At 41.5% G+C, this 27,538-nt stretch overlaps 1 protein-coding gene across 1 annotated transcript in view; it reads left to right on the top strand.

Moving 5' to 3' along the window:
• Nucleotides 1–737: 737 nt before the first annotated feature.
• GPAT3 (glycerol-3-phosphate acyltransferase 3) overlaps nt 738–27,538 on the top strand; it is a 528,602-nt gene continuing 501,801 nt past the window's right edge. The window contains exon 1 of the mRNA XM_069236318.1: nt 738–1,039. Within this exon, the coding sequence (XP_069092419.1) occupies nt 896–1,039 (144 nt within the window). The 5' untranslated portion in view covers nt 738–895. The remainder of the gene's footprint in view (nt 1,040–27,538) is intronic.

Raw genomic sequence — 27,538 nt, 5'->3', positions numbered from 1 at the left:
ATAAACGGCCCACCTGACCATAAAACAGGACCACCAACTGCTAAAACACCGTCTCACTCACTGATTTGTCATACCAGCACTCCCTGATTGCCCTATAGGCGAGCCTGTCACTGGGCACTGGGAATTTCAATTTACTAGTCTAACTCGAATGTACAATTTCCACCAAATAGTCCAGACAGCGTATTTACTGTTATAACTCCAGTCCCAAACCTGGAATATTGTGGCGGAAGCTAAGACTAGCCCACATTTTTTAAAGAAAAGGTTAAAACGTGGTAATTGTGCATTTGCCGAAACACTAGTGGCACCTAGGCAGTAAGTCCTAGCTTTTTTAAGCCATTCTTATATTGCGTTCTGGGACTTGTAGTTTCATTTTAAAACTGCAATTAGTTCATCAAAAAATCAGCATGAAAAGCGAGGACTGGCTAAAGGTGCCACATGTGACATTAAGTGGGTCCTCTTGGCAGATAAGTTGTTTGTTTATTTTAAGTCTGTCACTTGCAGTTATAAATAGAATCCAAACATGCACGCGCCTGAATGCAATAACAAAATGGTCCGATACACCACTTACGTGTGACCCGCGCAGATTAAAAGTCCTAGTTTTGCCCTTGCCTAAAAGTTCCTTCCAACATTTACAAACCGTGATTTTTAAAGCATTACTCTGTGCTTGAAAGAGTTGCAGGATTTCTCCCCACCCACTTATTGAAGTTGCCAGCCACGAGCCATTATCTGGGAGGAGTAATGGGGGTGTGTCAGGGAACTCGGAATTCGGCTCTCCTTCTGCGACTTTGTTTTCTCCCTTGGAGTCAAAGATCAAGGAACACTCGCTGCGTGTTGAATGCGAGGCGGCAGAGTCGACAGGTTCTCGTGGTGCAGGGTGGTGCTGTGAGCGCGAGCCATGGAGACCTTCGTGGCTGTGATCCTGCACGCGCTGTCGGTGTGGGTGGCAGCAATGTTAGTTCTTATAATGGTGCCCTCCATGTTTGGCTTCTCGCTGGGGATCTCTGAACTGTACATGAAGATTTTAGTGAAAACCTTGGAGGTGAGTGAGTTCGTTTTTCGTTGAAGGCGGAAGTGTTCATTGCCAAACTGGAGCACAGCTGCTGTGAAAACACAACCCAGTGTACCCGCTTGCTTTCCGCGTGTATGTTTGTTTACAGTTGCAAGCTGAGTCTGCGGGTTTCCGTTCTGCCCAGAAGCATGGTCTGTAGACTTAGAACCTGCACGAGTCTTGGAATATTATATCAGGAATGAAAGGGTAAATTGGGCGACGTACGACAATTCAAACTTCTGTCACTCGTGGAAGACACATACTACACTTGTGAAATGCTTTAATAACGGAGGTCGATTCAAAATACTCAACTATATTTTGAAGCCAGTGCCTTTGAAATATAATTTAAAATATGCTAGTCTCTTTTCATACAGATTCGAAAACCAGGTTATGATCAAATACAATAATTTTAAGAAAACAGGAACTCCCAGCACAATGTAGTTGCCACGAGATGCCATGTTGGCTCTTTACTACGTGTGACAACACAAACCGTTGTTTTACTAATATAGATTTATTTTAGAATGATTAAGTTGAGTTTATGGTTAGTACATTTCAGATCATTCTATCCAGCCCTGCTCAAGGAATTTTTATTTAGGTGGGCCAAGGGTGCATTTGAGTGAGTGACTGCAGTCCCCATTTGTCACTTCTGAACGTAGCCTACAAGCCCTGGATTGCATCATATCTACTTCAAAACATGTTTGCACCAGTATACAAAGGGTACATTCCTTGTGTATACATTCCATGCAGAGTTGCCTGAAAGTAAAAACCAATGGCTGTACTTAACTGCCAGTCTTCAAATTCCAGCATACCAGTCTTCAACACAAGCGCTTGGATACCAAGCTTCCTGTTATAGTAGTTCAAGCTCGAGGAGAGCTGCATTACCACATGCATGCCTTAACATCATTGCACTAGGATGGCTGGCTATTTACTCACTGCAATTTGTCCAACACTTACTTCTCTGCACAATATGAGCTTTCTGTTTTTTTTTTTTTAATTTTCTTGTCATTCTTTTGCAACGCACTTTCATAGAATGTTTTAAAAAACAGTAACACTTTTGGAATAAAAAACAGTATTTTTGAAAACTTACAGTTTTCATGACTGACAATTGCAAAACTAGAAATTGCAGTCAAAGAAGTAACTTGTTCGTTCTTGGAAAACTCCCTTATAAAATAATTCATACATAAATTTGCCGTGAGCTCCTGATGTGCTAAAATAGTCAAATTCTGTTTCTGCTCATGAAGCATTGTGCAGCGGTGAGGTGTGAGGATACAGGATAGGATTAAAAAGGAGCTCTTATAGGCAGTATTTGAAATTCCTATAACCAGTCCACTAGATACGTAATTTCAGGAAGTGCCTGTAAAGCTTCAGCATAATCATGCACCAGTCCACAAAGGGTAGTAATATCTGCATCATGTGTAACTTTTTTTTTTTATAAAAACAATGGTAAAAAAGTAACACTGAGCCTGCAAATCAGCAGTTGAGTTGTTCTCCTTTTTGGTCTGTAGTTAACATGCGTGGCTTCCTCTGACACATCTGCAAAAGACCAGTACTTAGAAAATATTGCATCTGCACACATTGCTTTCAGACCACTTAGAGTGGACTGCACAACTTCCACCCATAAATGACAAATTTGTTTGCTGTGTGTGTGTTAGAAATTGAGTCTCTAGTTGGCAGTGGTCTGTACCCTGTCAAAGTAGGGACCCTCACTCTGGTCTGAATAAGCGAGCCACACAGCTAGGATAGCCCCTGTTCACCCTCTTGGTAGCTTGGAACGAGCAGTCAGACTTATCTCAGAGGCAATGTCTAAAGTACTTGTGCACACACACAGTAACAGTGAAAACACCACAAAAATATTCCTCACCAGTTTAGAAAAATAGCTAATATTTATCAGAGTAAAACTAGACCACAATGTGTTGGCACACAAGTAAAGATACAAATTTTCAAAGATTAAATCTTAGTAAAACGCTTAGAAACACAATAGGTCCGACTGGGGCTATCGCAACGCCTTGACAGAGTTGTTCCCAACAGTCTAATGCCACTCACGAGGGAGTGCTGGCTGGTCACAGAGTTACACGAACCTTTGAAAGCGGTAAGGTAACAAAGATGTTGCATGGAGTCATATAGGTGAGGCATCGCTGGAGCCGCTGTGGAGTTGGTTCCTTACTGTTATCAGAGAAGTGAGGTGTCGTTCCTTACTGCACAGCAGGGGAGGTGAGGTGTCGGTTCCTAATGGTTGCAGGGGAGGTGATGCGGTGTCAGTGGCGAGGCATCGGTTCCTTTCGACCCCGTGGGGTCAATGAATCCAGCAGGTTGAGACGCGAGGCAACAACTTTCCGGTGTCGCGATCACAACATGGGGCCACAGGTGCTGCAGGAGAGTCAGGTGTCATGGACATCGGAGACACGGCACTCAGGACTCATGCTGTGGCAGGACTTGGGAGGCGCTGCAGCAGTGTCAGACCTGCGGCATCAGTCGTTGCACTCAGCGGGGACCACAGCTCCGGTGAAGGGAGCAGCGCCGGTTCCGAAGTCACTCTGGAGCTGTTGCACTTGGTTTCTTCTTGATTACACAAGAACTCACTCCCAAGGCCCCAGGAACTGGATTAGTCACCACTTGGTGAGTCAGGACTCTCATCAAGAAAGCCCAGGTGCTGGCAAATGACGTCTTTGATGTCCCTGCGACCTCTAACAAGAGACAAACTCAGCCCAAGCCCTTGGTGAACCTTTTGGAAGCAGGATGTCTAAAGCAAAGCCCAGTCTTTTTACTCGCAGGACAGAAGCAGCAAGCCGCAGTTCAGCACAGAAAAGCAACAGGCAGAGCAGCAGTCCCTCCTACAGCATATAGCGCTTCTTCTTGGCAGAATGTCCTCGGTCCAGAAGAATTCTAAAGTTCTGGTCTCAGAGGTCCAATACCTATGCTTATTTCTGCCTTTGAAGTAGGCACACGTCAAAGGAAAGTCTGTATTGCACAAGACCCTGTTTTTCCTGCTTTGGCCCCAGACACACTCCAGGGGGTTGCTTTGTGTGAGGAGAGGCACAGCCCTATTCAGGTGCTCCTCCCACCACTCTAGCCCAGGAAGACCATCAGGATATGCAGGGCACACCTCAGCTCCCTTTGTGTGACTGTCTAGAGTGAATTCACAAACAGCTCAACTGTCATCCTGACCCAGATGCATATTCCACAGCCAGGTGGAGCCACAGAATGGTTAAGCAAGAAAATGCCCACTTTCTAAAAGTGGCATTTCAAACTTACAATTTAAAAACTAACTTCACCAGGAGATGCACTTTTAAATTGTGTGTTCAGAAACCCCAAACCTATATCTCTATTTGCTCCCAAGGGGAATTTACACTTAAAATATATTTCAAGGCAATCCAAATGTTACCCTATGGGAGAGATAGGCCTAGCAATAGTGAAAAACGAGTTTAGCAGTATTTCACCATCAAGATATGTAAAACACATCAGTACATGTCCTACCTTTTAAATACCCTGCCCACGAGGCTGCCTTGGGCCTACCTTACGGGGTGACTTACATGTAGTAAAAGGGAAGGTTTGGGCCTGGCAAGTGGGTGCCCTTGCCAGGTCGTACTGGGCAGGTACAACTGCTCACACAGACACTGCAGTGGCAGGTTTGATACATGTTTACAGGACTACTCATGTGGGTGGCACAATCAGTACTGCAGGCCAACTAGTAGCATTTGATTACAGGCCATGGGCACACAAAATGCACCTTACTAGGGACTTATTAGTAAATCAGATATGTCTATCATGGATAAATGAATCACCAATACCATTTAGACAGAAAGCACTTGCACTTTAGCACTGGTCAGCAGTGGTAAGGTGGCCAGAGTCCTAATGCCAACAAAACCGAAATTCAGCACAGGATCGAAACAGGAGGTCAGAATCCAAAAAGACAGAGAAAACCACGGCAAAAGCTGACAGGTCTATCAGTCTGAAACACACCATTTGCAGGGTTTAAAGCTATAAGTAAAGCTTGTTAATTTCCCAATTACATTTTCTTTTTGAATATGAGATTATTCCAGAAGCTTCTACCTTCAACTCAGATGCAATGTTATCACCATGCTATATGGCTGATATAAGATCAGAAGTTGTCAAAGTTTTCAACCACACATTTATCACCTCATAATGGCTAGTCCATTGAATTTTAAGAAGACGTTAGCGAGTTGGTCTATTGTATCATTGACTCACATAATGACGATGATAGAAATTGTATATCATTTTAAAAAGATCAAAGAATTGCTTTGCCTCTGGTTCACTCAGGATGGCATGTATGACAACAAGATGACGATGATTGTAACAGTGTATGTAAGGAATATATTTATTTGTTCTTCTCTGTATAACAGCCTGAACACCTCCATTGCATCCATTCCACATTGATGATCCCTCAAAGCACTGACTGAAAATGTCATCTGGTTTAAAATGACAGGCACCCAAGAGGCTTAAAATCCAATAAGCTCTGTATCCTGCATCTAATTGTTCCATTTGTTAAAGACCAATTAAATGCTCCGCAGGTGTGGCTTTGCTCACAAAACACACGAGGGACAGATTATTTTTTTGCATTTATCACAAACCCCATCAGTTTTAATAAGAAACTCTTTGAATCACAACTGTTATACTTTTTTTGATTTGTGAGAGAAGCAAACCAGTTAAAGAATATAATACTTGGTTTTGGATGCATTTAGGGCCAGATGTATCAAGCTCCTGGTTTGCATTTCTTAAATAGCGAATTTTAAGAAATTGCTATTTAAGAAATGCAAAATGGGATGTATGAAAATTGCGAGTCGGTAATATCGATTTCTTAAAATTTGTAATTGCTATTACCGAATCACAATTAGGGAACGGGACTCCATTTATCCCTGTAGGATAGGTGCAAATGGTTTTGCATTATCTAATTTGCGAATTCCAGTTAGGAATTCCCAGATTAGGTAATGCAAACCCCAGGATGCTGGGGGCCTAAGGCCCCCTTTGATGCATCCCCAAAAAATATTTGCGGACTAGGGCATGTGTGCGCTTTATAATGTATTTTTAAAAACTGCACATGCTTACCACCAAATTGGATTTAGGAAATGCTGGATACATGTGCTTTGGAAATCGCAAATGGGAATTCCCTATTTGCGATTTAGAGAATCGCAATTTGTGATTCTCTAAATGGTGTCGCAATTTCAGGGAATCGCTATTTTAGCGATTCCTTGAAATTGCATTTCGAGTGCCTTTCATAAATCCTGAAAGGCATTTTTGCATTCGCAAACGGTCGAATTTTGCGATTCACACCGTTTGCAAATGCAAAATAGTTTGATACATCTAGCCCGTAGATGTGTATTTTGCATCAAGGGGAATTGAGTGTATAATTGTGGCTAGCTTTTTATCTTTTTTCATTGTATTGGAAAAGCTTAAAACATTGTTGAATGAAAAATATCTTCAGTGCCCCCCTTGCATGGGGGAGTTCATTCACAACAAGAAATGGATTACCTCTCCAATGCTTTTACGTAATGTAAATTATTTTCTATTACTTTTGTATTTAATGAAAAAGCAACAGTATCTCGTTTTTCCATTCTCTTAGATGCCTTTGCTACAGCTTGGCTAGCATATTTGTGTGTTTGACTCACCACATTTTTAGCAAAATGTGTACAAGATGCCAAGGCACTTTTCCAGTTATGGAAACCAGTTACAGTACAAAACTGTCTCCTTATTGTTGGACCTGGCCCTTTTTGCCTTCCTTCTCCTATTTTTGCTGAATGTGTTTTTGTTGGCCTTAGGACTCTGTGCACTTTACCACTGCTAAAGTGCATGTGCTCACGTCATAAAACATGGTATTATTGGCTTATCCTCAATTGACATATTTAATTTACTTAGAAGTCCCCAATAAAGTGCACTACATGTGTCTGGGGCCTGTAAATTAAATGCTCCTAGTGGGTCTGTAGCACCGATTGTGCCAGCCACTGAAGTAGCCCTTTAAACATGTCCCAGGCCTGCCATTGCAGAGTCTGTGTGTGCAGTTTATACTGCCATTTCAACCTGGCAAAATAAACATGTTGCCAGATCCAAACCTCCCTTTTTATACACATACACCACCCCTAGGGTAGCCCATGGACTGCCCAAAGGACAAGGTGCATTGTATCTAAAAGGTAGTTCGTGCTATTAGGTTTTACATGTCCTGGTAGTGAAAAACTCATAAATTCCCATAGGATGCAGTTGGAGTTGCCTTATTACATCTTAGAAGTGTAGCATTGAAATGAAAAGAGATGACACTTTTATGTTTTGTGTCTCTGGAATTAAATTTCTAACTTAAGATGAAGTCAGATTTTAAATTGCAATTCTGAAAATGCCACTTTTAGAAAGGTGGAATTTTATTGCCTTAGCCATTTGGTGCCTGTAGCCTGTCTCGGGTCACATGACTGGGTGCTTCTCCTACCTCCCAGAACCAGGGCACCAAAGTATAAACACTGGACCTCAGACACCACCACTTTAGTACACTTCTGGACTTGTGGATACTCTCTCAAGAAGAAGGACTGCTGTGCTGCTGAAGGCCAGCCACTCTGCTGAACTGCTGTTTTGCTGGACTCCTACTTTGGTTTTCTGACCAGTGCCTGCTGCCCTCTAGACTGGGAGTGAGAAGGAGAGGACCTGCATCTCTCCACCCCAGAACCCAAAGTGACCCCAAGGGCTAGTTGGCTGACCTCCTGATCTGAAGTCTCAAGGACATAAAATACTTCAACCACCCTGCTTCCTCACTTGGACTCTGCCATCTGTTAGTCTGTACTGCCAAGTGGTGCACTCCAGTCCTGGACCCCTAGACGCAGATCTGAGATATTTGTTCCAGCTGAACCGACACATCTACTGCGGGGGCAGAACCAACGCATTGCGCTGTTGGCTGAATCAGAACCGGCACATCCTCTGCTGCAATTCACGAAAGACTCCGCAACCAGGTTTCAAGGTACTTTGGTTCAGCGGGCCTAACTTGGTCCCTTTAGCCAGCCTGTGATCCATCGCAGTCAGCCTGAACCTTTGACTTTGACTTGGTTCTGCACCACCAGATATCCCTAGTTGGCACTTTTGGCTTTTAAGCACTACTTTACAGTTTATTCTTTGAAAATTAAGATCTCAAGTTCTACTTATTGGATTTTTGTTGTTTTGGTCTTGTTTTATTACATTAAGTTCTATTTTTCTAACTTGGTGTAGGGTACTTTTTGTGTGGTGTGCTCACTGTTTTACGGTTTGAAATGTTGCACAAATACTTTACAGTGCCAGCAAGTTAAGCCTGACTACTCTGTGCCAAGCTATCAGAGGGTGAGCACAGGTTAATCTGGGAATTGCTGGTGCTTTACCCAGACTAGGATTGTGCTTGTTGCTTGACCAGGACTCACACACCAATCGACCTGTAACCCAATTTCTAACACTTAACATTTTTCCTACTAGTAATCACAGAACATGAGAAACAAAAGTCAGCATCCAGAATAACAGAGTACTGCTGCCATGGTCTGGTTTTGCACCAGTCTGTCCTGAATGGCCTCTCAAAGTCATCAAACCTAGTGTGTGGATAAGATGTAAATAGTGGCTGGAATGGTGTATCTCTATTTAGATCATTAGCATTGTTGCTGAGTTCACCTTTTACGTTTTTCTTTGTCAACAAGGTCTTTAATCACAGCAGTACCATGATTTACATGAGCAGACATTTTTCTTTTTTTCTCTTGGCGTGGGGGATGCTGGTATGGCTCTTGTATTATTACACAAGGGATTGTAGGTGGCATCTAACATACCTCTTTGAATGACAAATCTGTCCATGACAAGTTTAGAAGCAAATGGAAAAAAAAAATCATTAGTTAAAAATGTTCCTTAAATAATCAGGTCAAAATACCACCAGTCAAACACCTTAAAAAACGGTTACTGAAAAATCATAATAGTGCTCGTACAATGATTAAAGAAAATGAAGTATGTGATTGGTATTAAACACTAGAACATTTCTCAAAAGCAGTATAAAACTGCCGCCATGAAAAGCTTTGTTATCATTAAATTATCTGGATACACAGAGCACTTTCTGGTGAGGCAAACCTTCTATGAATCGCACATTGCTTTTAACATAAGTTCTTTGAATTATGCATCCCCAATAAAGATGCAATTCTGCTTAGGCATTAAACTGAATGTGCGGTACTTCAGACCCATTTCAACTCTCTCCCTCAATCCAAGGCATCTGATTTAGCAGTCTGTTGGCTTATTGAACTGCATGTGCCTGTGCCTGATTCATCAGGACTGAAAATGTCTGAGGTACGTTTGTTCAATATCATCTCTGCTGGATTTGTTTCCTAACAAATAATCAATTTGTCTGGTGTCTTTTCCCGTCACAGTACAATATCCTGTGTGCATGTGGTTTCTAAAATTAATCTTTTTTATTTGATTGCTGCAAGTATATGTTTAATACCAGGAAGAGGAGTGGGAGATGGAATACGTGCAGACAAATTAACATTTATTGAATATTGTGAATGACTGAGCAGGACCCATTAGGATTCACCTAGCCAGAATAGAGGAGTCCTCCACCACATGCTCCATATCAATAATCATGGTTTAGGTCCGTACAATCCCTAAGCTAGATAGGTGAGCCCCCAACAGGCATGAACTGTACACAGCCAGTCATTTGCAAGAGTGCAACCAGCAGTGATGAGTGATCCAGGGTGCACCAGTTACAGGCAACCAGCGCAAACCTGCCTAGGCTCCATCCAAGAGCATAACTGAAGTATAGCATGAACATGGGCATATAGGTAGGTAGATAGATGGTCCAGCTAGCAGCAACGGGGGAGCTTGCCAGTGCACGAGAGGATTCACAGAGTTATATGCAGCCATCATATATGCACTATGCTCTTACCCAAAAGAGACAGAGGGGTGGTTTAATGCATGCACAGATACATGTTGCCGTTGTAAATTTAAGGCATTGGTGCAAAGCACAAGGTCATTCGACAGTACAATACCCCTAGGCAGTAGCGTCTTGCATTTCCTGCTTTCAGAGCTTAAGTGGGGGTGAGGATGACATAATTAGGAGCACGTTCTATCTGCAGGCAAAAGTTCTTTAAAACACCAAGTGAGGGAAAACCGTAACAGGGAAACAAAGTAAATCACAGTAAATGAGAACCAAAAGGTGACGTGAGAGAGTGCAGGGGCTTAGCTTCCATTGGTGCAGCAGGTATAGTGGCAGGAGAGCCCAGAGGCCTGAGGGCCTCGCTGAACCATGTTTATTGCTGTAATTTATAATTCAAGTAGTAGTCGGGGCTCATTTCCTTCCTGCTCAAAGGCCCACGATACACTGGCTATGCTACTCACGTGTGAGAGAGAGCAAGCGGGATGGAAAGAAGAGTAAAATGAAGGACATATGAAAAGAAGTACATTTTGAAAGATCTAATGGCCAACAGCATTAATAGATGAATGCAAGGGTGAAATGACTGATGGACGAAGTGTAAAACAACATTTGTGTGGGGGGCGGTGAAAGAAAGAATGGCTGGAATGATGAAACGATGAATGTGTGTGTGGATGGATGAATGGAAGTCTGGATGGGTGGTTATGATAAATGGAGGGTGAATTGATGGATAGTTGAAAATGATTGGATGTGTGAATGGGAAGAGCATAGATGAATGGCTAAAAGTATAAGTGGAAGGATGTGTGGAATAGTGTAATTATGAAAGGGTGAATACACAATGGGAAAGGAAGGATGGGTGGAAGTATGAAAAGATGCATGATGGATAGATGCACGAAAGGCTTAAAGGATGGAGAGATGGATGGAAGGTGGAATGAAGGGACCTCATCTGGGGTGGAGTGGACAGAGCGTACACGCTTTGCTTCACCTGATGGTATTTGAAGTATAAATAAAAGTGAAGGGTATCTTAATTGCCTGGCTACGCCCTTCCCTCTAGGCACAAATAAACCTCCTCTGCGTGCCATGCTAAATGCAAAATGCATTTGACTGGACAGAATACATTTTCTGACCCTCAATTATATTTTCGAAGGGGACAAGAAGAAAAAAATGTAATCAGTGTAAGTGTACTAATGCCAGGCAAAGATGTCTATTTGAGGCACCTCAGTCCAGCAAAGGAGAGGAGCAGATATGAAGGTACAGGTGGAAAAAGAAGGAAATATTCTTTGGCGCACGTATACATTTCATTTTTACACTGTAGCAGCAGATTATGCGTGAATGGGATCTTCTCAGTTAAACAACCTCCTTCACAGAGTACCCAGCCTGGGTGAAGGGAAATGTTGTATTCTTTCCCCAGGAAACCAAAGTATCAGGAGTGTAGGAACAGCTGGGCTCCTGAGCAGCTAGCAGACCTTCGTCTGAATAGAACTGCAGTTCCACATGCAGGTGACTGCTGAATAAGGGGAAGGTTCACAGGGAAAAACAAAGCAGATATTTATAATTCATTTATGGCTGCTTATCTATATGATTAGTATAATTCATGCCACATCCTACAGTATATTACTGTGCACATCATCCACAGACTAAAATACATAACTGTAGGAAAGTACCATCTTTCTTGTCATGTTACCCCTATGTTTACCTGTATGTCAGTATGTTTTTTCGTGTCTCACTGGGATCCTGCTGGTCAGGACCCAAGTGCTCATAATGTATGGCCTAATGTGTGTGTCTGTATAGTGCTTGACTGTGTCACTGAGGCTCTCCTAATCAGAACCTCAGTGCTTATGCTCTCTCTGCTTTTAAATTTGTCACTCTAGGCTAGTGACTTCATTTACCAATTTCAATTGGCACACTGGACTCCCCTTATAAGTCCCTAAAATATGGTACCTAGGTACCCGGGGCATTGGGGTTCCAAGAGATCCTTATGGGCTGTAGCATTTCTTTTGCCACCCATAAGGAGCTCAGACAAACCCTTTTACAGGACTGCCACTGCAGCCTGCGTGAAATAATGCACACGTTATTTCACAGCCATTTTCACTGCACTTAAGTAACTTATAAGTCACCACAAGCTGAGATAATCACATTTAGCAGCTTTCTCAAATACCACATTGTTAATACAAACATATTTTCTTTGGTACATATTTTGAGTCTGCAGTCATAGCTTTGAATTTGTCCACTTTAGCAATATGGACTCTTCTTATTCTCATAGGCCTCCAAAGATGCTAAATTCTGGTGCATGATGATCTGTAACCTCCATATAACAAACAGGCAATGGGAACCCCGATACCCATTGGATAGTCCACAGCATACACACTTGAATGCTCTGGGTGGAGGGGTCATCTTTAAAGATATTAAATAATAATATGGCAAAAGGCACCCCTGTCTTACCTCCCTATTTACTATTAAATGTTCTCTTTAATCACCTCGCTCATCAGAGCAGACAGAAGTTTGATTATCATTGTAAATAAGGAAGATTGTGTCATTGAGGCTGGAGGTATCTGATTATAATTAATTGCCTTATAAGCAGGCAGCTGACTCAAGTATCAAAAAACACCGTAATAAGAACGGTCTGAAGCTCCTACCTTTTTTTCCAGGGTTGACAGATTTCATAATAATGTAACATAACCTGAATCTCCTGCTCCACTGTATTGATTAAAGTTTGAAACCTAGCATGACAAACAATTATTGTATTATTAGCATACACGCCTGAAACGTAGCTTCTGAATTTTTCCTATAAAGCTTGTCAAGCCCATCTATGTTATGGGTACTTAATATAGTGCACAACTCACTCCTGAAGGAGTATCTCAGCACTATGCTGTTGAGGCATAGGGGAGGCACTGCTTAGAAAAACCATGGTTTTAACATCTTCTGGAAATTGGGACAGGTGCGAATATGAAGAGGGAGACTGTTCCAGTGATGCGGGGCCAAATATGAAAAGTATCTGCCACCAAATCTGGCAGTGCGAATGTGTGGAGTCTGCAAAACTTTATTAGAAAACCTTAACTGCCTGGAGGTATATAGTAGCTAGGTTTTGAGCGCAAAGAGGCAGGTTGGGACTGATAGAGGACCTTGTACTTCAGGCTGCAGAGCTTGAGAATTGCCCGCAACCAATGAATTTTTAAAAAAATGCAGTGGGCGACCGAGCTGGAATTTTACAAATGAGCTGAGCATCAATATTCTGTACAACATGACGTTTCGCCAGCTGGGTATTATTGCTTGCTACCAACAATGCATTCTTGTAATCCAGGCAGCTAGTTATGAGAGCCTGGACCAGGGTTTTCCTGGAGGTGGAAGGGAGCCTGGGAAAAACATTTTTTCAGCAGTCCCATTGTAGCAAAACAGGTCCCATATGTAGCATTAACTTGATCTCGCATAGATAGTGTCTGATATATTTTAACTCCCAAATTTCTCACCACTTGCTTGGGAGAAGAGGCTTGGCCAAAGTCTGAGGGCCACCAATGAGCGGGTGTTTCACCATATCTGGATCAGGAACAAAAGAGATGAGAAGCTGAGTGTTGCCTGCGTATGACACGATCTCCACGCCACAGGATCTTACAGTTTGTGCTAGGGGTGCTATGTAGATGTTAAATAGTGTTGGGCTCGGGCACAAACCCTGAGGGACCCCTTTGTTGTCCGTGCTGTTCTGATCTTATTATGATAGTCACAGAACATGACACCATAATCTGCTTTATCTGCAGGGGATTTAGTGGAACGCCATTGCCATTCTTGGTGTTTAAATTTCGTTTTATCCTCCCACAGATTGTTAGTATACCAGAGTGTCTGATTTTTTAACAGAGGAGAGAAGTAGGAAGGTTTCTTAAGGGGTGGTATTTGATTGAAAGTAGCTGTTAGGGAGTCATGATAGGTAACGGCGCAATGAAACTTGAGGGAACCCGCTGCAAAGTACATGGAGGAGGCTTCCTCCCCCCCGGGGCCAGGCAGGAGCTGTCAGGCCAGGGGCTCATGTGCAGTGCTGGCTGTGTAGAAAAGGGGGGGTCCCCAGAACCTTTGGGGCCACCCCGTACTGCATGGGCTATTGGTAAGCCGGTAATAAAAGGCAGCCAAAAGTGGCATTGATGTCCCTATGGGATGTCGGAGTGGCAGCCATTAAAAGCCTCCAAAAAGGCCTCGGAGCGACTGCCTTCCTTGAACGTTGTGGTCTTCCAGCCTATTGCTTGTGTGTTACTGGAATGTTCTTACGTGGGATAGAAAACTTGATCAAGTAATGGCTTGACCATGTAATGGGAATAGAAGATTTGTTGGTTACTTCTGCCACATTTGTGAAAATAAGATCGAGTGGTACCCGCCTTATGTGTTGGACCAGTGACTATTTCTTTGAGTTTTAAGGTCTCCATGTTAGTTAAGAGTTGAGACACTCCTTGGTCAAAGGTCTTCTCCATGGTATTTGAAACCTCCCAGCAGGAGCAACTTATCACATGCTAAAATGTGGCATGCAATATAATAAATTAATGACTGGCTAAAATCTTTCATACAGCAAGGTGGGCAATAGATCAGTGCCCCCCTCCAGCCTTCAGTCGCGGATATTGAGATTTTAAAACTACACATCTCGCTCCATTCTGAAAGTAAAAAGTAACTAATGTGAATTTTGCGGAGTCATGAAAAGCAATGGCAACGCCCTCTCCCGGATGCTTTTCCCTATTTAACATAACTTTTGTCGATGGGTGAAGATAAAATCCCATATTTCAATTGAGTGCTTTGCCAAGGATCTAACATTACAATAAAGGCCATCTATTTTTTCCCATACTGCTCTTATGTACAAAAGTAGTAGTGTTGGCGTTCTGTGTGAGAGTCTTTATGGGAGGAGCTTTGCCAGGGCCTGTGAAGGGGCCATCGGGAACACAGCACATGACGTAGTCAAAAATGCTGAGCATGTTTCACAACTAACTAGCCCTTTTATTGATGAAAACTGTGGATTAAAGCATAAGGTGGGACTGTTCACTCCAATAAGAGTTGCATGTAATTGCTTTACTTCTGAAAAAGAGTACTCCAGAACCATTGTACTGGCCATATTGCCAGAGATCTGCAAGGATCTGGAGAGAAACTTGCAGAGATCCTGGCATCTGGTGTTGACCCGGTGTGGATGGGCGCAGAATGAATTGCCTCTGGCATGCCTGCGGTGCATCCACACCCTGCAGCTACTTAAATAATGTGTAGCTGCCTGTAAGAGGCCCAGCATCTAGACTGCTGTCCTGCCTAAAATGGTGGCGGTCTAGTGGCCCATAGGAAGTAGGAAATGGAGAGGACCAACTCTCTCTGCAGCAAATGGAATGGAACTGCGGTTGAACGGAGAGCTGTAAGTGCTCCAGTAATGACAAAGTAACACGAACAATAAGCAAATAGCAAAGCAAATAGTGAGCTAAATTTACCATTATTATGCTTTTGATGATACTTGTGGAGGATTTTATCTTTCTATGCTTGTGGTAAATAAGACATTAGTGATAGGTTTTCTTTGTCTAACAAAGACAAAGCTGTTTTATCTATATGGCGCTGGGCTTTTAGCTATTAGACTATTCATGTTTGTCCACAGGCTCAGTGTGATGAATATAAAAAATAGTGATATACATTCTCTACTATCAACATAGCCATTTTGACACTTAGGGCCTCGTTACAAGTCTGGCGGTCCATGGACCGCCAGACTTGCGATGGGACTGCCGCAGACAGCGGCGGTCCGACCGCCACATTATGACCATGGTGGAACCGTCACGGTCCAACTGCTGGCACCGCCAGGTTGCTACCAGCGGTCCAACTGCCATACAAAGGCTAGCAGAAACGGGGTGTCAAGGAGGCCCCATGAGGGCCCCTGCTCTGCCCATGCAGTTGGCATGGGCAGTGTAGGGGCCCCCATGGACATGCCCAAATTATGGGCAGTGAAAAGCACGCCGGGTGCCACCTCAACATTGCCGCTGGCTCGATTACAAGCCGGCATCAATGTTGTGGTGATTACTCCGCTTGTCCAGTCGGCAGAAACACAGTTTACACCCCCTTGCCCAGTGGAATACTCATAATATCGCTGGTAGGCGGAAAACAGAGTGGCGGTTTTCCATCTGAAAGAGTTTGGTGGGCGGCCTCTGCCACCCACCAAACTCAAAATGAGGCCTCAAGTGGTATGGATCAGACTACGCATCCTCGGAAATGGGCTTTGTTTTTCCATCATGGGAATCTATAATTTTCGTATAATTGATCCATAATGACTGGGTCATTTTCCATTTTTTTTCGTCTTTGACATGACGTTATACCATGGATTCACCACTATAAAGTAGGGTTGGGATCCCCACTTTCCTAGGTCCACCAACTCCAATGCGGTTTGTGCTTTAGTGATTTCAATGATTGTAATTTTAGTCTTTTTTTGTTTTAATAGGTCGTTCACGTAGGACATCAATCATCTCGTTCATTTGAGGCATTTCATTGTCTCATGTTCATTTTAGGTCAGTTGAGCAGTTTGATGATATTCAGCACCTGGATTCCTTCCCTTTCTTTACTATATTTTGAAAATTTCTCTCTTTTCAGGTTGCTACAATTCCGTCCTGAGGAAGAGAAGACCCTGTCAAATAATGTTTAGGGGTTGAAACGTCTACTATTCTGTATTAACCACTTTTTTTCTAGATGACTGGCCTTTAAGAAACCCATTCAATATTAATTTCTTTAGGGTTTTATCTACAAATTTATGTTCTGTTGGTTAAGACTTTTTTGATTATGCACACTGTATATTTTCCAAACATTTTTCATTTTTTTTTTCACTCACTGTGCTGTCACATGTAGCACCTTTCCACAGATTGTAATTGTCACTTTACTTACACAACGTGTGGAATGATTAAACTGAAGAGTTTCAAAATCATTTGGTGTGTTAATATGGTCTTTAAATAGGATAACTTCTTCTAATGTATTCAACATTTTCTGAGTGATTGCCTTTGGAACATTGTTGTAATTATGGCCTTCATAACTATAGTTCAGTTGGAATACAGAGTGTCCCTGATTTTTCTCAAATTATTACATTGGGCATTGCATCATTGCCAGTTAAGTACTTGTTTACTATGGCCCAGAAGCAATGGCAGTCTTTTCTAGTTCCTGCTTCCTATAGGTAATCCCAGATTTCCTTTACTTAGGAGTTTTTCATATTTAAAAAAAAGTAGATTTTCGGTTAATGAAAGTGATTGTGCGTTAACAATGAAGAATATTTGTAAGGAGCTGGAGTTGGGGTTGTCATGGAGATGAGTTACCATCCCTTTGTTATTTAATGGATTTGGATTTCAGTACATTTGGACAGTATGTTGTCAGTTTTTTTTTTTTTTTTTTTTTGCAGTTTTATTTACTTTTTTGTTTCTCCTTCTCAAGATCATAGCACCTGTCACGTTTATAATGTAACATTTCGTCATGAAGAATATCAATAAAGAAATCATCATTACAGTTATAAACAGGTAAACATTAGTGGTATTGTGGATATGGAAAGATTACAGGAAATATCTGAAATATTTCCTTAGGCAGTGCGTGGACATTAACAGTTTGTCGAGTACTCAGAAGATTAGGACAAGACACAAGGCTGGTCGATGTAATATGCCAGACGTAGTAGAAGGGTTAATCCCAATCACATGATTTTTCTTCATAAGGATACCGAACTGTAGCCTAGCCATTGTGAAACTCTATACTCTCAGTAATGATAATTTTCCATTACATGTGTGTTTAAAATCTTCTGCCCACCAATGTTGTGGTTTGGAGCTTCCAAATGTGTGCAGTTGCCAAAGGTACATCTGATTGGTTTCCCCAACAGGATTGAGAGTGGATAGACCCAGTCATCTCCTGGGCCCCCCAAATTGCACAACTGTGTGATGCAGTGGTAGAGCTATCCCTGTGATAGCTTTCATGTGGGAAGGATCTCTTCACAGCTAGACTGTATACATGTACTTGACCACCACATGGGAACTAGGGTGACTATTTCCACACAACCCTTCCAACAAGTTCCTGGACCTTTAAACATCCCTTTCATTTGGGCAGGACCTATATACCACTTCGTCATTATTTTGTAGTTGTTTTCCTTGTGTTGTACACATATGGATGGTTTATCAGCTTGAACCCAAATCTCAGTCCATGTATTGTAAGAAATCTCAGTATTGAGAGCTCTTTTGCTGTTGATAACAATATTATGTTTATGGAACAATTTACTATTAATGTAGCAGTAGAGACTTTAGATTCTTTTACTTCTTTACCTCTCCATGATTCCTTCATCTGCTTTGTGCCTGCCCAATGTAACAACTGGATTAGGTGAAAGTCACAATCTTGTATGAAGTCAAGCAGTTCTATGTAGTCTTTTCTCATAAGCAGCTCACAATCAGAAAATAAATCTCTCAGGAAAGGTGGGATATATGAGTTCTTATCTTTTGAACCCTGCATTAGTGATCCCAGGAATGAAGTCAGGTTTAACCATTGTTGGCCTTTTATGTCATAAAAATAACTTGAATAAAGGGAATTAATTACTTCAGAGTTGAACTTCGTCTCTTGAATTTTCATTTGTGTTTTTGGATTGTACTGATTACTAGGTTGAGCATACCTCGTATAGCAGAGTATTTTCGCCGGTTGCAGAAATTGATGACTAGCCCCATTGTGATATGAATTAGAGTTGCACCTCATTGGTGTCAGAGAAGAGGGAAATGTGGTCATGCTAATCTTCCTGGAAACACAATTCCAGTGTACTAGTAATTTGGATGTTGATATAAGGTATTGCCCTGCAGATTGATGTTGTCTGGAGGGGAGTAGAAGCCATGTAAGATGTAGTGGGTTGAGGGCAGTAGAATCCTAATCTAGCAATACCCATGGGTTTGTATATGGGTAATGTGAACCCGAGACTAGGAAATAATTCTATACCTTTGTCAACCAAAAAGTCCACAGGTGCCAAAACAAGTCCGCAGCCTTATGGTTTGACAAACCCTATATTTCTGCTCTCACCTCCTTGGTCTTGATTTGAATCTTGAGTTAAGTAAAGTCAGTTATGTCTCCTAATGGAATGGCGAAGTCCTCCAAATAGCAGTCTTGATAGTCAGGGTTTGTAATGCGATCTGTATTTAACCACCGACTCCATCTTGACCACTGACTCCATTTTGCGCTTAGCTTAGCTTCAAATGCCGTACATTGGTGGTGCGGGTACTTTTCCGCGCACAGCTTGTTAACATGTTTTCGCTTTTCTCACAGAGGAAGAGAACATAAAATGGGGGACGAAACCTTGTTAAGACTGTACAAGGTTTATGGTAGGGAAGGGTACAGCTCAGACTTGGAAATACACCTTGGGATCTGGCCAGTCTCTAGTGTGTTTTTTCAACACTGACCTGGTACGGCCAGTGCTTGAATTTCACAACTCAGCAGGAGTGGGGCTTCTAAAACCTTCCTTAAAATTTGTTTAATGTATATAAGGTGGGGAAGCTTGACATTGGGAGAGAAGGAACTCATCTCTTAGAGTGGACGCATCAATCAGAGTAATCCTATTGGAGTGGACTCTTATGTCTCAGTTGTCATACGTTCCACAGCTTGACGTTGGCAAAAAAAGATGATGTTGATTTCGAGCCCCATGGTGATGCATTTTTAATTCTTAATATCTAGGTTTATTGTGGGCATGCATAAATATATGTAGTCACGGCACATATATTCGTGGTTGATGTATTGCATTTTTTGATTATTATTATTCCACTGCTGTGATTACTTTAAGAGTTGCACATGTGTTGCAGCATTCACATGAAGTGCTCATATTATTCTCTTCATTTATATGAACCTGGGAATTGCCTTCATAAATTCATTACTCAGACTAAGAGTGCTGCATTCCTTGAATTCTTGAGCTCCGTTCCCTCTTAGTCTGAAGGAAAGCAGAACAGGGTTTAGGTCCTGGGCGTGATCTAGTGACATGTAGTAGAGGTGGAAAACATGTTTGATGCCTGTGGTGTCAGTGATGTGTATCCCATTGTTTGATGTACAACAAATTCCTGGCTGTCTCCTGCAATAATGATTGCTCAAGTTTGCCTCTAACTTTGCTTGGTTTTCTATAGATCCTCTAGGAGTAGTTTAGTTTATGTTGCTTGAAACTGTTTTCGTTGAGTTTCAAAGTCCATCTTTTTCTGCATAGATTGTCCTTATGTAGGTTGTGAAATACACTATCAGTTCTACCGTAAGGGCAGCTTTTGCTGTATCCCTGTTTGTGTTCTAACTAACATCTTCATTGTTATTTTCTTCAAAATAAAGTAAATGTTTAGCTAATTGTTGCCTTTGGGGTGATGTCTCTAAATGTTTTCTTACAGATGACCCAGGGTTTTGGGGCAGATCCAACAGTCTTCATCATGGTCAGCTTCAGCCAAATCTGGTGCATGATCTGTAGGTCCATATGGATCCATATCCTATCTAAAATTATGGGCTCCATGGGCCAGAAAATATTGTGTTCTTGTATGTGTCTAGTATAGCTTTGAAAGCAGTGCATAGTCTTTGTCAACTATGTGGTCCTGTGTCCAAAAAGATGATTTCTGGTATTTCCTGTATCGGTATTGGGGGAACGTTGTGTCTGTTTGGAAGAGCTGTAGATCTGTCATCAGTGAAATGCAGTATGGAGTTAAAAACGCCTCCCATGATTAAACTAAATTTCATAAAATGTGCAGCTGTAGGCAGCGATCAGAGAATCATTTTTCTATTCTTTTCAACATAGGAGCCATGTTTAGAAAGCATTTTCACTGGTACCTGCCCCCGCACACTCCTTATATCTACTGCCCGTCCTCCTTTGCCCATGTATTTCATTTATAATTGGCAAGGCAAGCCATTTTTTGTGTACTTTTATTTGCAATACCTTATTTTTCAACTAAGTTCAGAAAAGTGCAGTTAGATTTTGCCAAGTTTTCCTACTCTTTTTTTAGATAGTGGTCTTCTGTTGTTTTCATTTTTAATAGTTTGTTGTTCATCACACACATGTTCTCAAAAGCCGGTCTGTTTTATGTGAACACATGACTGGGAAAACCTTTTTAGTGGTCTTTTGCCCACACCATCCTGCAGTCTGATTCTATTGCAGGTCAAAAATTCTGCTGTCTTCGTTCTGTCTTAACACCAAGTAAAGATTCATTGTTATTTGAATAAGTTAATACTTTAATAGGACCAGTACTAAAACCGGATAACCGTGCACGAGCCAAGTATGCATTTCTGTTATTGACCCACAATAGAGAACAGTACATTGGTATCACAGGGGACTGCAAAGGTTCCTCTTCAGTATCCAGTGACGTACCCTACCAGCGTTCATGGCATTAGGAGAGTCCTACAGGCTTCCTGTCGTTCAACAAGGAACGTGTTCCTTCCAATATGAGTGGGCTCAGTCATGGCCTGCAGTGCTTATATTGAAGATGAGGTGTGCAGGGTGTGTGCTGTGCACATAAAGTCAGAAGAAGTGTTCTTTACATTATATGTTCATTATATTCCAGTGCTTAACAAAAGGATATTTGGGACTTTTATGTTTCTGATATGCGTTTGGCATGTATGCAGTGATTGTGCATCTATGAAGAAAATTGGAAAAGTTTACTGGCACAGTTCTCAAAAGACATTTTACATATATTGTGGAAACACAGTGAACTGCATACCTAATTTTCCTTCAACACCTAAAGAAGTATCTAATTTTGTGTTCTACTCTGCGAAGTGGATGACGGTTCTGAGAAGAAATGTATTGCAGTGCCCGACAGAAGAAATCATTATGTCTATGTGAAACTGTATGTTGAAAGAAGTGTCAGTGGTTTGCTGCATTACTGTTACTCTGGCTATTACTGGAGCACCATCCAAGATCTCAGACTAGGAAATTCAGAGTCCCTCCACCAAAGCTAAACTGTTTATCACTGTTCACCTCCATATTCCTACCTGCGTCAGCTGGCCTTCAAATTCCTAACAAACACATGTTGTAGAATAGAACACTGAAAAAATGAAACATGGTCAGGGAGAGAAGAGTTTGAATAAGTGTTTGTAGTGAAAAATTCAAGAAAATACAAACTATGACAATAAAACTCCTATGTCATAGTTTACCCGACTACACTTTTAATATTTCTACACTTTGTGGATAATTAATTGAATAATCTTTTAGAAAGATTAAACCAAGGCATTAACAGCATTTATACAGTGCACAGTGTGCCCTTAAAGGTTTGCCAACGAGTCTTTTAAAGGGAGGGATGCCATGACATGGCTTAAGGTGCCCACTGAAGAACTGCAACCAAATAATATGTGTGAAACTATAGTTTATGCTCCGGCCACAGCCTGTTTAAACATGTAGTGCTTGCTGCATATATTTGCCTATCAGTTATAGCACCTTCTCTAGAAAAGTGCACTAGTTGTCCTTGTATCTCAAAAAGTTACCTGTGTTCTATACTGAATAGAAATATTCAGTTGTAAATGTCTCATTGTTGTCCTTTTAAATGTATCTTTCAAGAATTATCAAAAAGGCTGTCTCCTTTAAATAGATTCTTAAGAGTGTTGCTAACATTCTTATTTTGCAATCAGTTCAAGCTGCTCCTCAATGATCTCAGGTTGATTTTTCAAACCTGTTGTATTAAAATGTGTAGTAAGTTTTGAAATCCCTTTTATAACCTTAATCCAGTATGTTATATATCATTTGCCACACATTTATGCTAGTATTACTATGCGCTGAGAGGTGTTTGGGTAATTTCCAAAGTTCCTCTAAAAGTTTGTTTTAAATCCTAGAAATTTGATACCATTGTAACTGGTCTAGTGTGCTTTTGAATATTAAACTATAAAGCCCCCTTTTCCACACATTACCATGCCTAGTGGGAATGCAAATGCTGCCTTTCCAAGTTAGGTTCTATTATGTTAAAGCCATTGTTACATGCCATGTTTTTTTATTTGTTTCACAATTGACCAAAATGCAGATATCTGAAATCCTAAACTGTGCCAGAATAGGGAACCGGATCCCAAAATATTTTGATCCACCCCCTCTAGAGCTCTGTAGATAGCTCCAACACTAATGTTGAAATTAGAGTACAATTCAGTGTGATTATTCAACCAGCATAATTTTTTTGTTGATATTTGAATGATAAAAGGTAAAGTTTGGTAACATCAAAGTGTGAACTGTGAGTTATAGACCAATTTCTGCAGTAGTCTTATTAATCCACTGAGCTTCTTTAGCATTAGTCATGTTTATCTTAAGAACCCATTGCATGACCCAGTTCCCATAGGAAAATATTTTATCTGATTGTCTGATATCTCCCCAGTAAGACCTAGTTTTTCTGATCATTGTTTTGCCATAAAGAATTTCAATGTCATGTTATGATGGTTCTCCCTTCACGATCTGCCTGTTAATTATTTGGAAAGTATTCCATTTTCATTTCAAATTCCAACCTTAAAATCCATATGTACATTTTATTTATAATCCAATTGCACCTTATGAGACACTATACCTCCACTTCTAGATGTATGTTGCCTTTAATGAAGATAGCTTCCATAAAAAACACTTTGAGCTTTTTAGGTCTGACTTGCTAGCGTACTTCTCAGTATACCTTATGTGATCAACAGAAGTAACCCATTGAGGAGCACTAGAGTGTTTTGGCTCTGCCCAAGTGTTGATCACCTTGAGTACAGATTTTGAGTAGGCAGAAGATATATGCCTCTGCTGTAAAATAGTTCTTGTATTTTACATTTTCCCGTGCAGGAAACTTTATGTTCAAACTAACAGGACTGAGTTGCTTATGCTGGCAAGCCACTGATCAAGGTTATGGACCTCATTTTAACCTCAGCGGTCTTTTTTCAAGACCGTCGAGGTTCCTCCGGGCTGAAGACCGCAAGTGGTGGCGTTCTTCCGCCAACCATATCATGACTGCTGGCAGCCCTCTGCCCTTTTTTGGACGGAGAGCCGCCAGCAGCCATACTGACGGTCGGCAGTGAAGTGGAGGCTGCTCCTCCGTCACCACCACGTCATCAGAACACTGCCCACTGAATAACGTCCCAGTATTCGGCATGGTGGTGTTCTGGTGGCGGGGTGCTGGCGGCGGAGCAGCCCCCATGGATCCCATTCCCTCCCAGAGGACCACCGGAACAGGTAAGGTGATTGTCTGTTAGGGGAGGGAGGTGGGAGGGTGTTGTGTGGTGTGTGCGTGCATGGGGGTGTGTGTGTGAGTGCGTGTATGCATGCAGGGGGTGTAATGTGTGTATGGGAAATGTGACGTGTATGTATGTGTGCATGTGTGCATGCATATATGTCTGCGTGTATGTTTGTGAGTGGTGTGAGCGTGCGTGTAGCGGGATGTGGGGGGTGTCTGTGGGGGTTTCTGTGGGTGTGGGGTGGCAGGGGTGGGTAGGGGATCCTACCACCTTTGGCGGTGGTAGGGCAGTCGTGAGTGTTGGGGAGGACTCAGGGGAGGAGGGAGTGGGAGACACCCAATCGGTGCCAGGGAACGAATTCCCTGGCACTGATAGTGCCTACCGCCATTGGATTTTGTGGTGGTACAAAACCCCACAAAATCCATGGCGGTATGTGGGGTCCTGATACCGCTGGCGGTCCAGTGATGTTACCACCCTGGTGGTCGGTGTGTGAAAGTGGCGGTTTTGCATGGCGGTAACCGGCATGCTCAAACTCCCATTTTTTTTTTTTCCGCCGGCCTGTTGCCGGTATTACGGCCTCTTTAGCACTGACCGCAAGGGTTGTAATGAGGGCCAAAATGCATAATATGGCTTTTTATTTAAAAAAAAAAAAAAAAAAAGAAGTTATGACTAAGTCTATAGCCGGGAGGCATATGTATTGTGAAAATGAAGTGTTAAAGCCAGTAAGCCTTTAAGGGTGTGATCAGTATAGGGAAAGGTGCGGAAGACATTGTGACGTGAAGGGTTAATTAGCTTGAACAGTGTAGATGAGCGTGATGCCTGCCGAAGCCAGAGCAACGTGGAAGAAATTCACGATGTTCGCTTTCAAGCTTGTTTTCTTTTGACATTCAGTAGATAAACTTATTCGCAGCTGCATGTGTGAGAAACAGGCTGTGAAGGAGATTCAGTCTCAACCTTGAGAACGAGACCACAGTAAAAGATGGAATGAAAACAATGGCCAGGGAATGGCAAGGCAGCCAAGAGACATGTACTGATAACATAGCTAGAAAATACTGGAAGGGGATAGAATCCAAGCTTCAGGTTACTTAAACACTGAAAGGTGGGTGAGGGAAATGAAGCTCGCAGATGGAGTTGTGAAACTGTCATCTTCAGACCCAGAGCTGCCTCCCTGTTGTGCTGTTCCAAGACCATGACGCTTGAGGGGGAGAGAGGTCCAAGCGGGCGGTAGAGGGCTTCCCAGCATTTCGTGGACTAAGTTAAGTTCCACCCAGGGATGAAAGGCTTTAGTTTCTCTGCTCTATTATTATGATTGATTATTATGCTTGCACTGTGTTTATAATCTGAAGAATTCAGCTTGTTTATAGTTTTTTTCTTACTGAACATCGTAGTGTGAGCCTGTTGCAGTAATTGAAAAATGCATTTTAGTGTGCAGTAAATCAAAGCTTATCTGAAGTATTCAGCTTGTTTATATTCTGCTTCCTGAACATCGTAGTGTATTACATTTTGGTATACAGTTATTCCAAGTTTATATCTGTCAATTAACTCTTTGCTCAGATGAATACATAGATGCTCTTTGTAGTGTACTTATATATAAATAAATAGATGCTTTTTCATTGCTATTCTTATTTTGTCAATGAACTCTTTGCTCATACGTATACATAGATGCTCTTTGTAGTGTACTTATATGCTCTTTGTAGTGTACTTATATATGAATAGATGCTTTTCATTGCTATTCTTATTCCACTATTGTTGATGTGCTAAATGCCTGCATTTACCTGAAATTCTAGTAAAGCTAAATTGTATTCATAATTGGTGTGTGGTTCTTCATTGAGCGTCCTTATTGACTTATACCGAACAGGTGTCAATCAGTCACCTGGATAAGACAGGGTGGATTGTCATTACACTATGTCAGTGCTTGATGACAGGTATTTTGTTACAGAGAATCTACAGATTACTATAATAGGAAAGGGTTTAGCTGTTGGTTGCCACCTGTGGAAAAACCCCTGGGATAGAAGATATGTTGGGAGTTATAGTTCTGACATTTTAGGGAAGGTTACACATTATTTTGCCAACTTTAATTTTGTACATATTTGTAACATTGTGACTACTGAGATCATGCCTTTAGCTACACCCAAATGTTAATTCTCTTGATTTCATGCTTTCACTGAAAAACAGTACCTATATGGCACCTTTTGCCTTGTGGGAAAGATTATGCTCAATACTGCAGGAATGAGTTGGTTATGATGACAAACAATTCATGAAGGCTATGGACTTGATATTTTTAATATGAAAAGTATCGACAAGACAGTAGGCTTCATTTAGGCAGTGGGTGGATGAATGGATGTATGAGTGCAAGGATGAGTGACAGAATCTACGTATGATGACTTATAGTGTGCCTACATTCGTCAGTGACAGAAGAGGCACTTTCAGTTTACAGCCAAGCCCAATTACATTGAGACCTTAAGTGACAAACATTTAAAGAGCCTTCGGATATACTGCTTTTGACGTGAGGAAAAGCTTACGTTCAATAAAGCATCACTGTGTTGGTTATGGTGGCAAGTCCATGTTGAAGGCTGTAAGCCAGGTCATTTTCAAGTTCTGATGAAAACAGTATTCCTGATATATTTATTGTGAACAGTACATGTAATCACTTTACGGAGGATTATTGTTATCTTTATTAAAATCTGCTGAGGTTTTGTTATATGGCATTTTACAGATTACTGTGTTATGCAAGGGTTTTAGTGTTGGTTACACCGTCTTACAAACCGTAGGAAACTATTTGCACTATGATCATTCTTGTTAGGTCCTCTAAGGAGAGATGGTGTTTTGCTTTGCCAAATGTAAATTTGTATACATTTCTTATTTTATGACTGTATGTCTGATGGTTGCCTTGTCGGAAAGCTTACTCACAGTGCAGTATCCCTTTATAATGGTGTGTAGTCAATAAAAAAGGCTATAGGCCTAATTGGTTCACTTGGAAAGGGTAAATCTAATGTTATAGGCCTGATCTGTTTGTTCTGAAAAGTTATGACAAAGACAGTAGGCATGGCATACTTATGGTGAAAAATATTACTTGAAGCCATCAGGCCTTTAGAGGTGGATTGTTGATATACTATGTTAATGGTTGTAGCCAGGTGTTTTGCTACATAAAATCTCACAGATCACTGCAGTAGACAATGATTTTTGTATTGGTTTCCCTCTTCCACCTTTCCTCCTCTACCACCCTGCCACTCTAATCCCCCTGCATAAGCAAACCATGGGGGTAAGAACATTTGCACTGTAATAATCCTTGTTGTGCCTTTTTGAGAGGCATTGTATATTGTTTTGCAAGCTTGTACATCTTTATAATTTTATATTTTTATGCATGATGTTTGTCAATGTATGCACACTTCATTATGTGTTGGTTATAATGGCAAACCAGCAGTGAAAGCTATTTTTACTGCACTGTGTTAAAGCCTGCAGATATGTGTTTTGTTAAAGAAATCTCACATACTACACACTTGTAGGCA

This window comes from Pleurodeles waltl, chromosome 1_2 (genome assembly GCF_031143425.1).
Source record: "Pleurodeles waltl isolate 20211129_DDA chromosome 1_2, aPleWal1.hap1.20221129, whole genome shotgun sequence".
NCBI lineage: Eukaryota > Metazoa > Chordata > Amphibia > Caudata > Salamandridae > Pleurodeles > Pleurodeles waltl.
The sequence above is the reverse complement of the archived record's forward strand: the minus strand, read 5'-3'. Positions and strand labels throughout refer to the sequence as shown.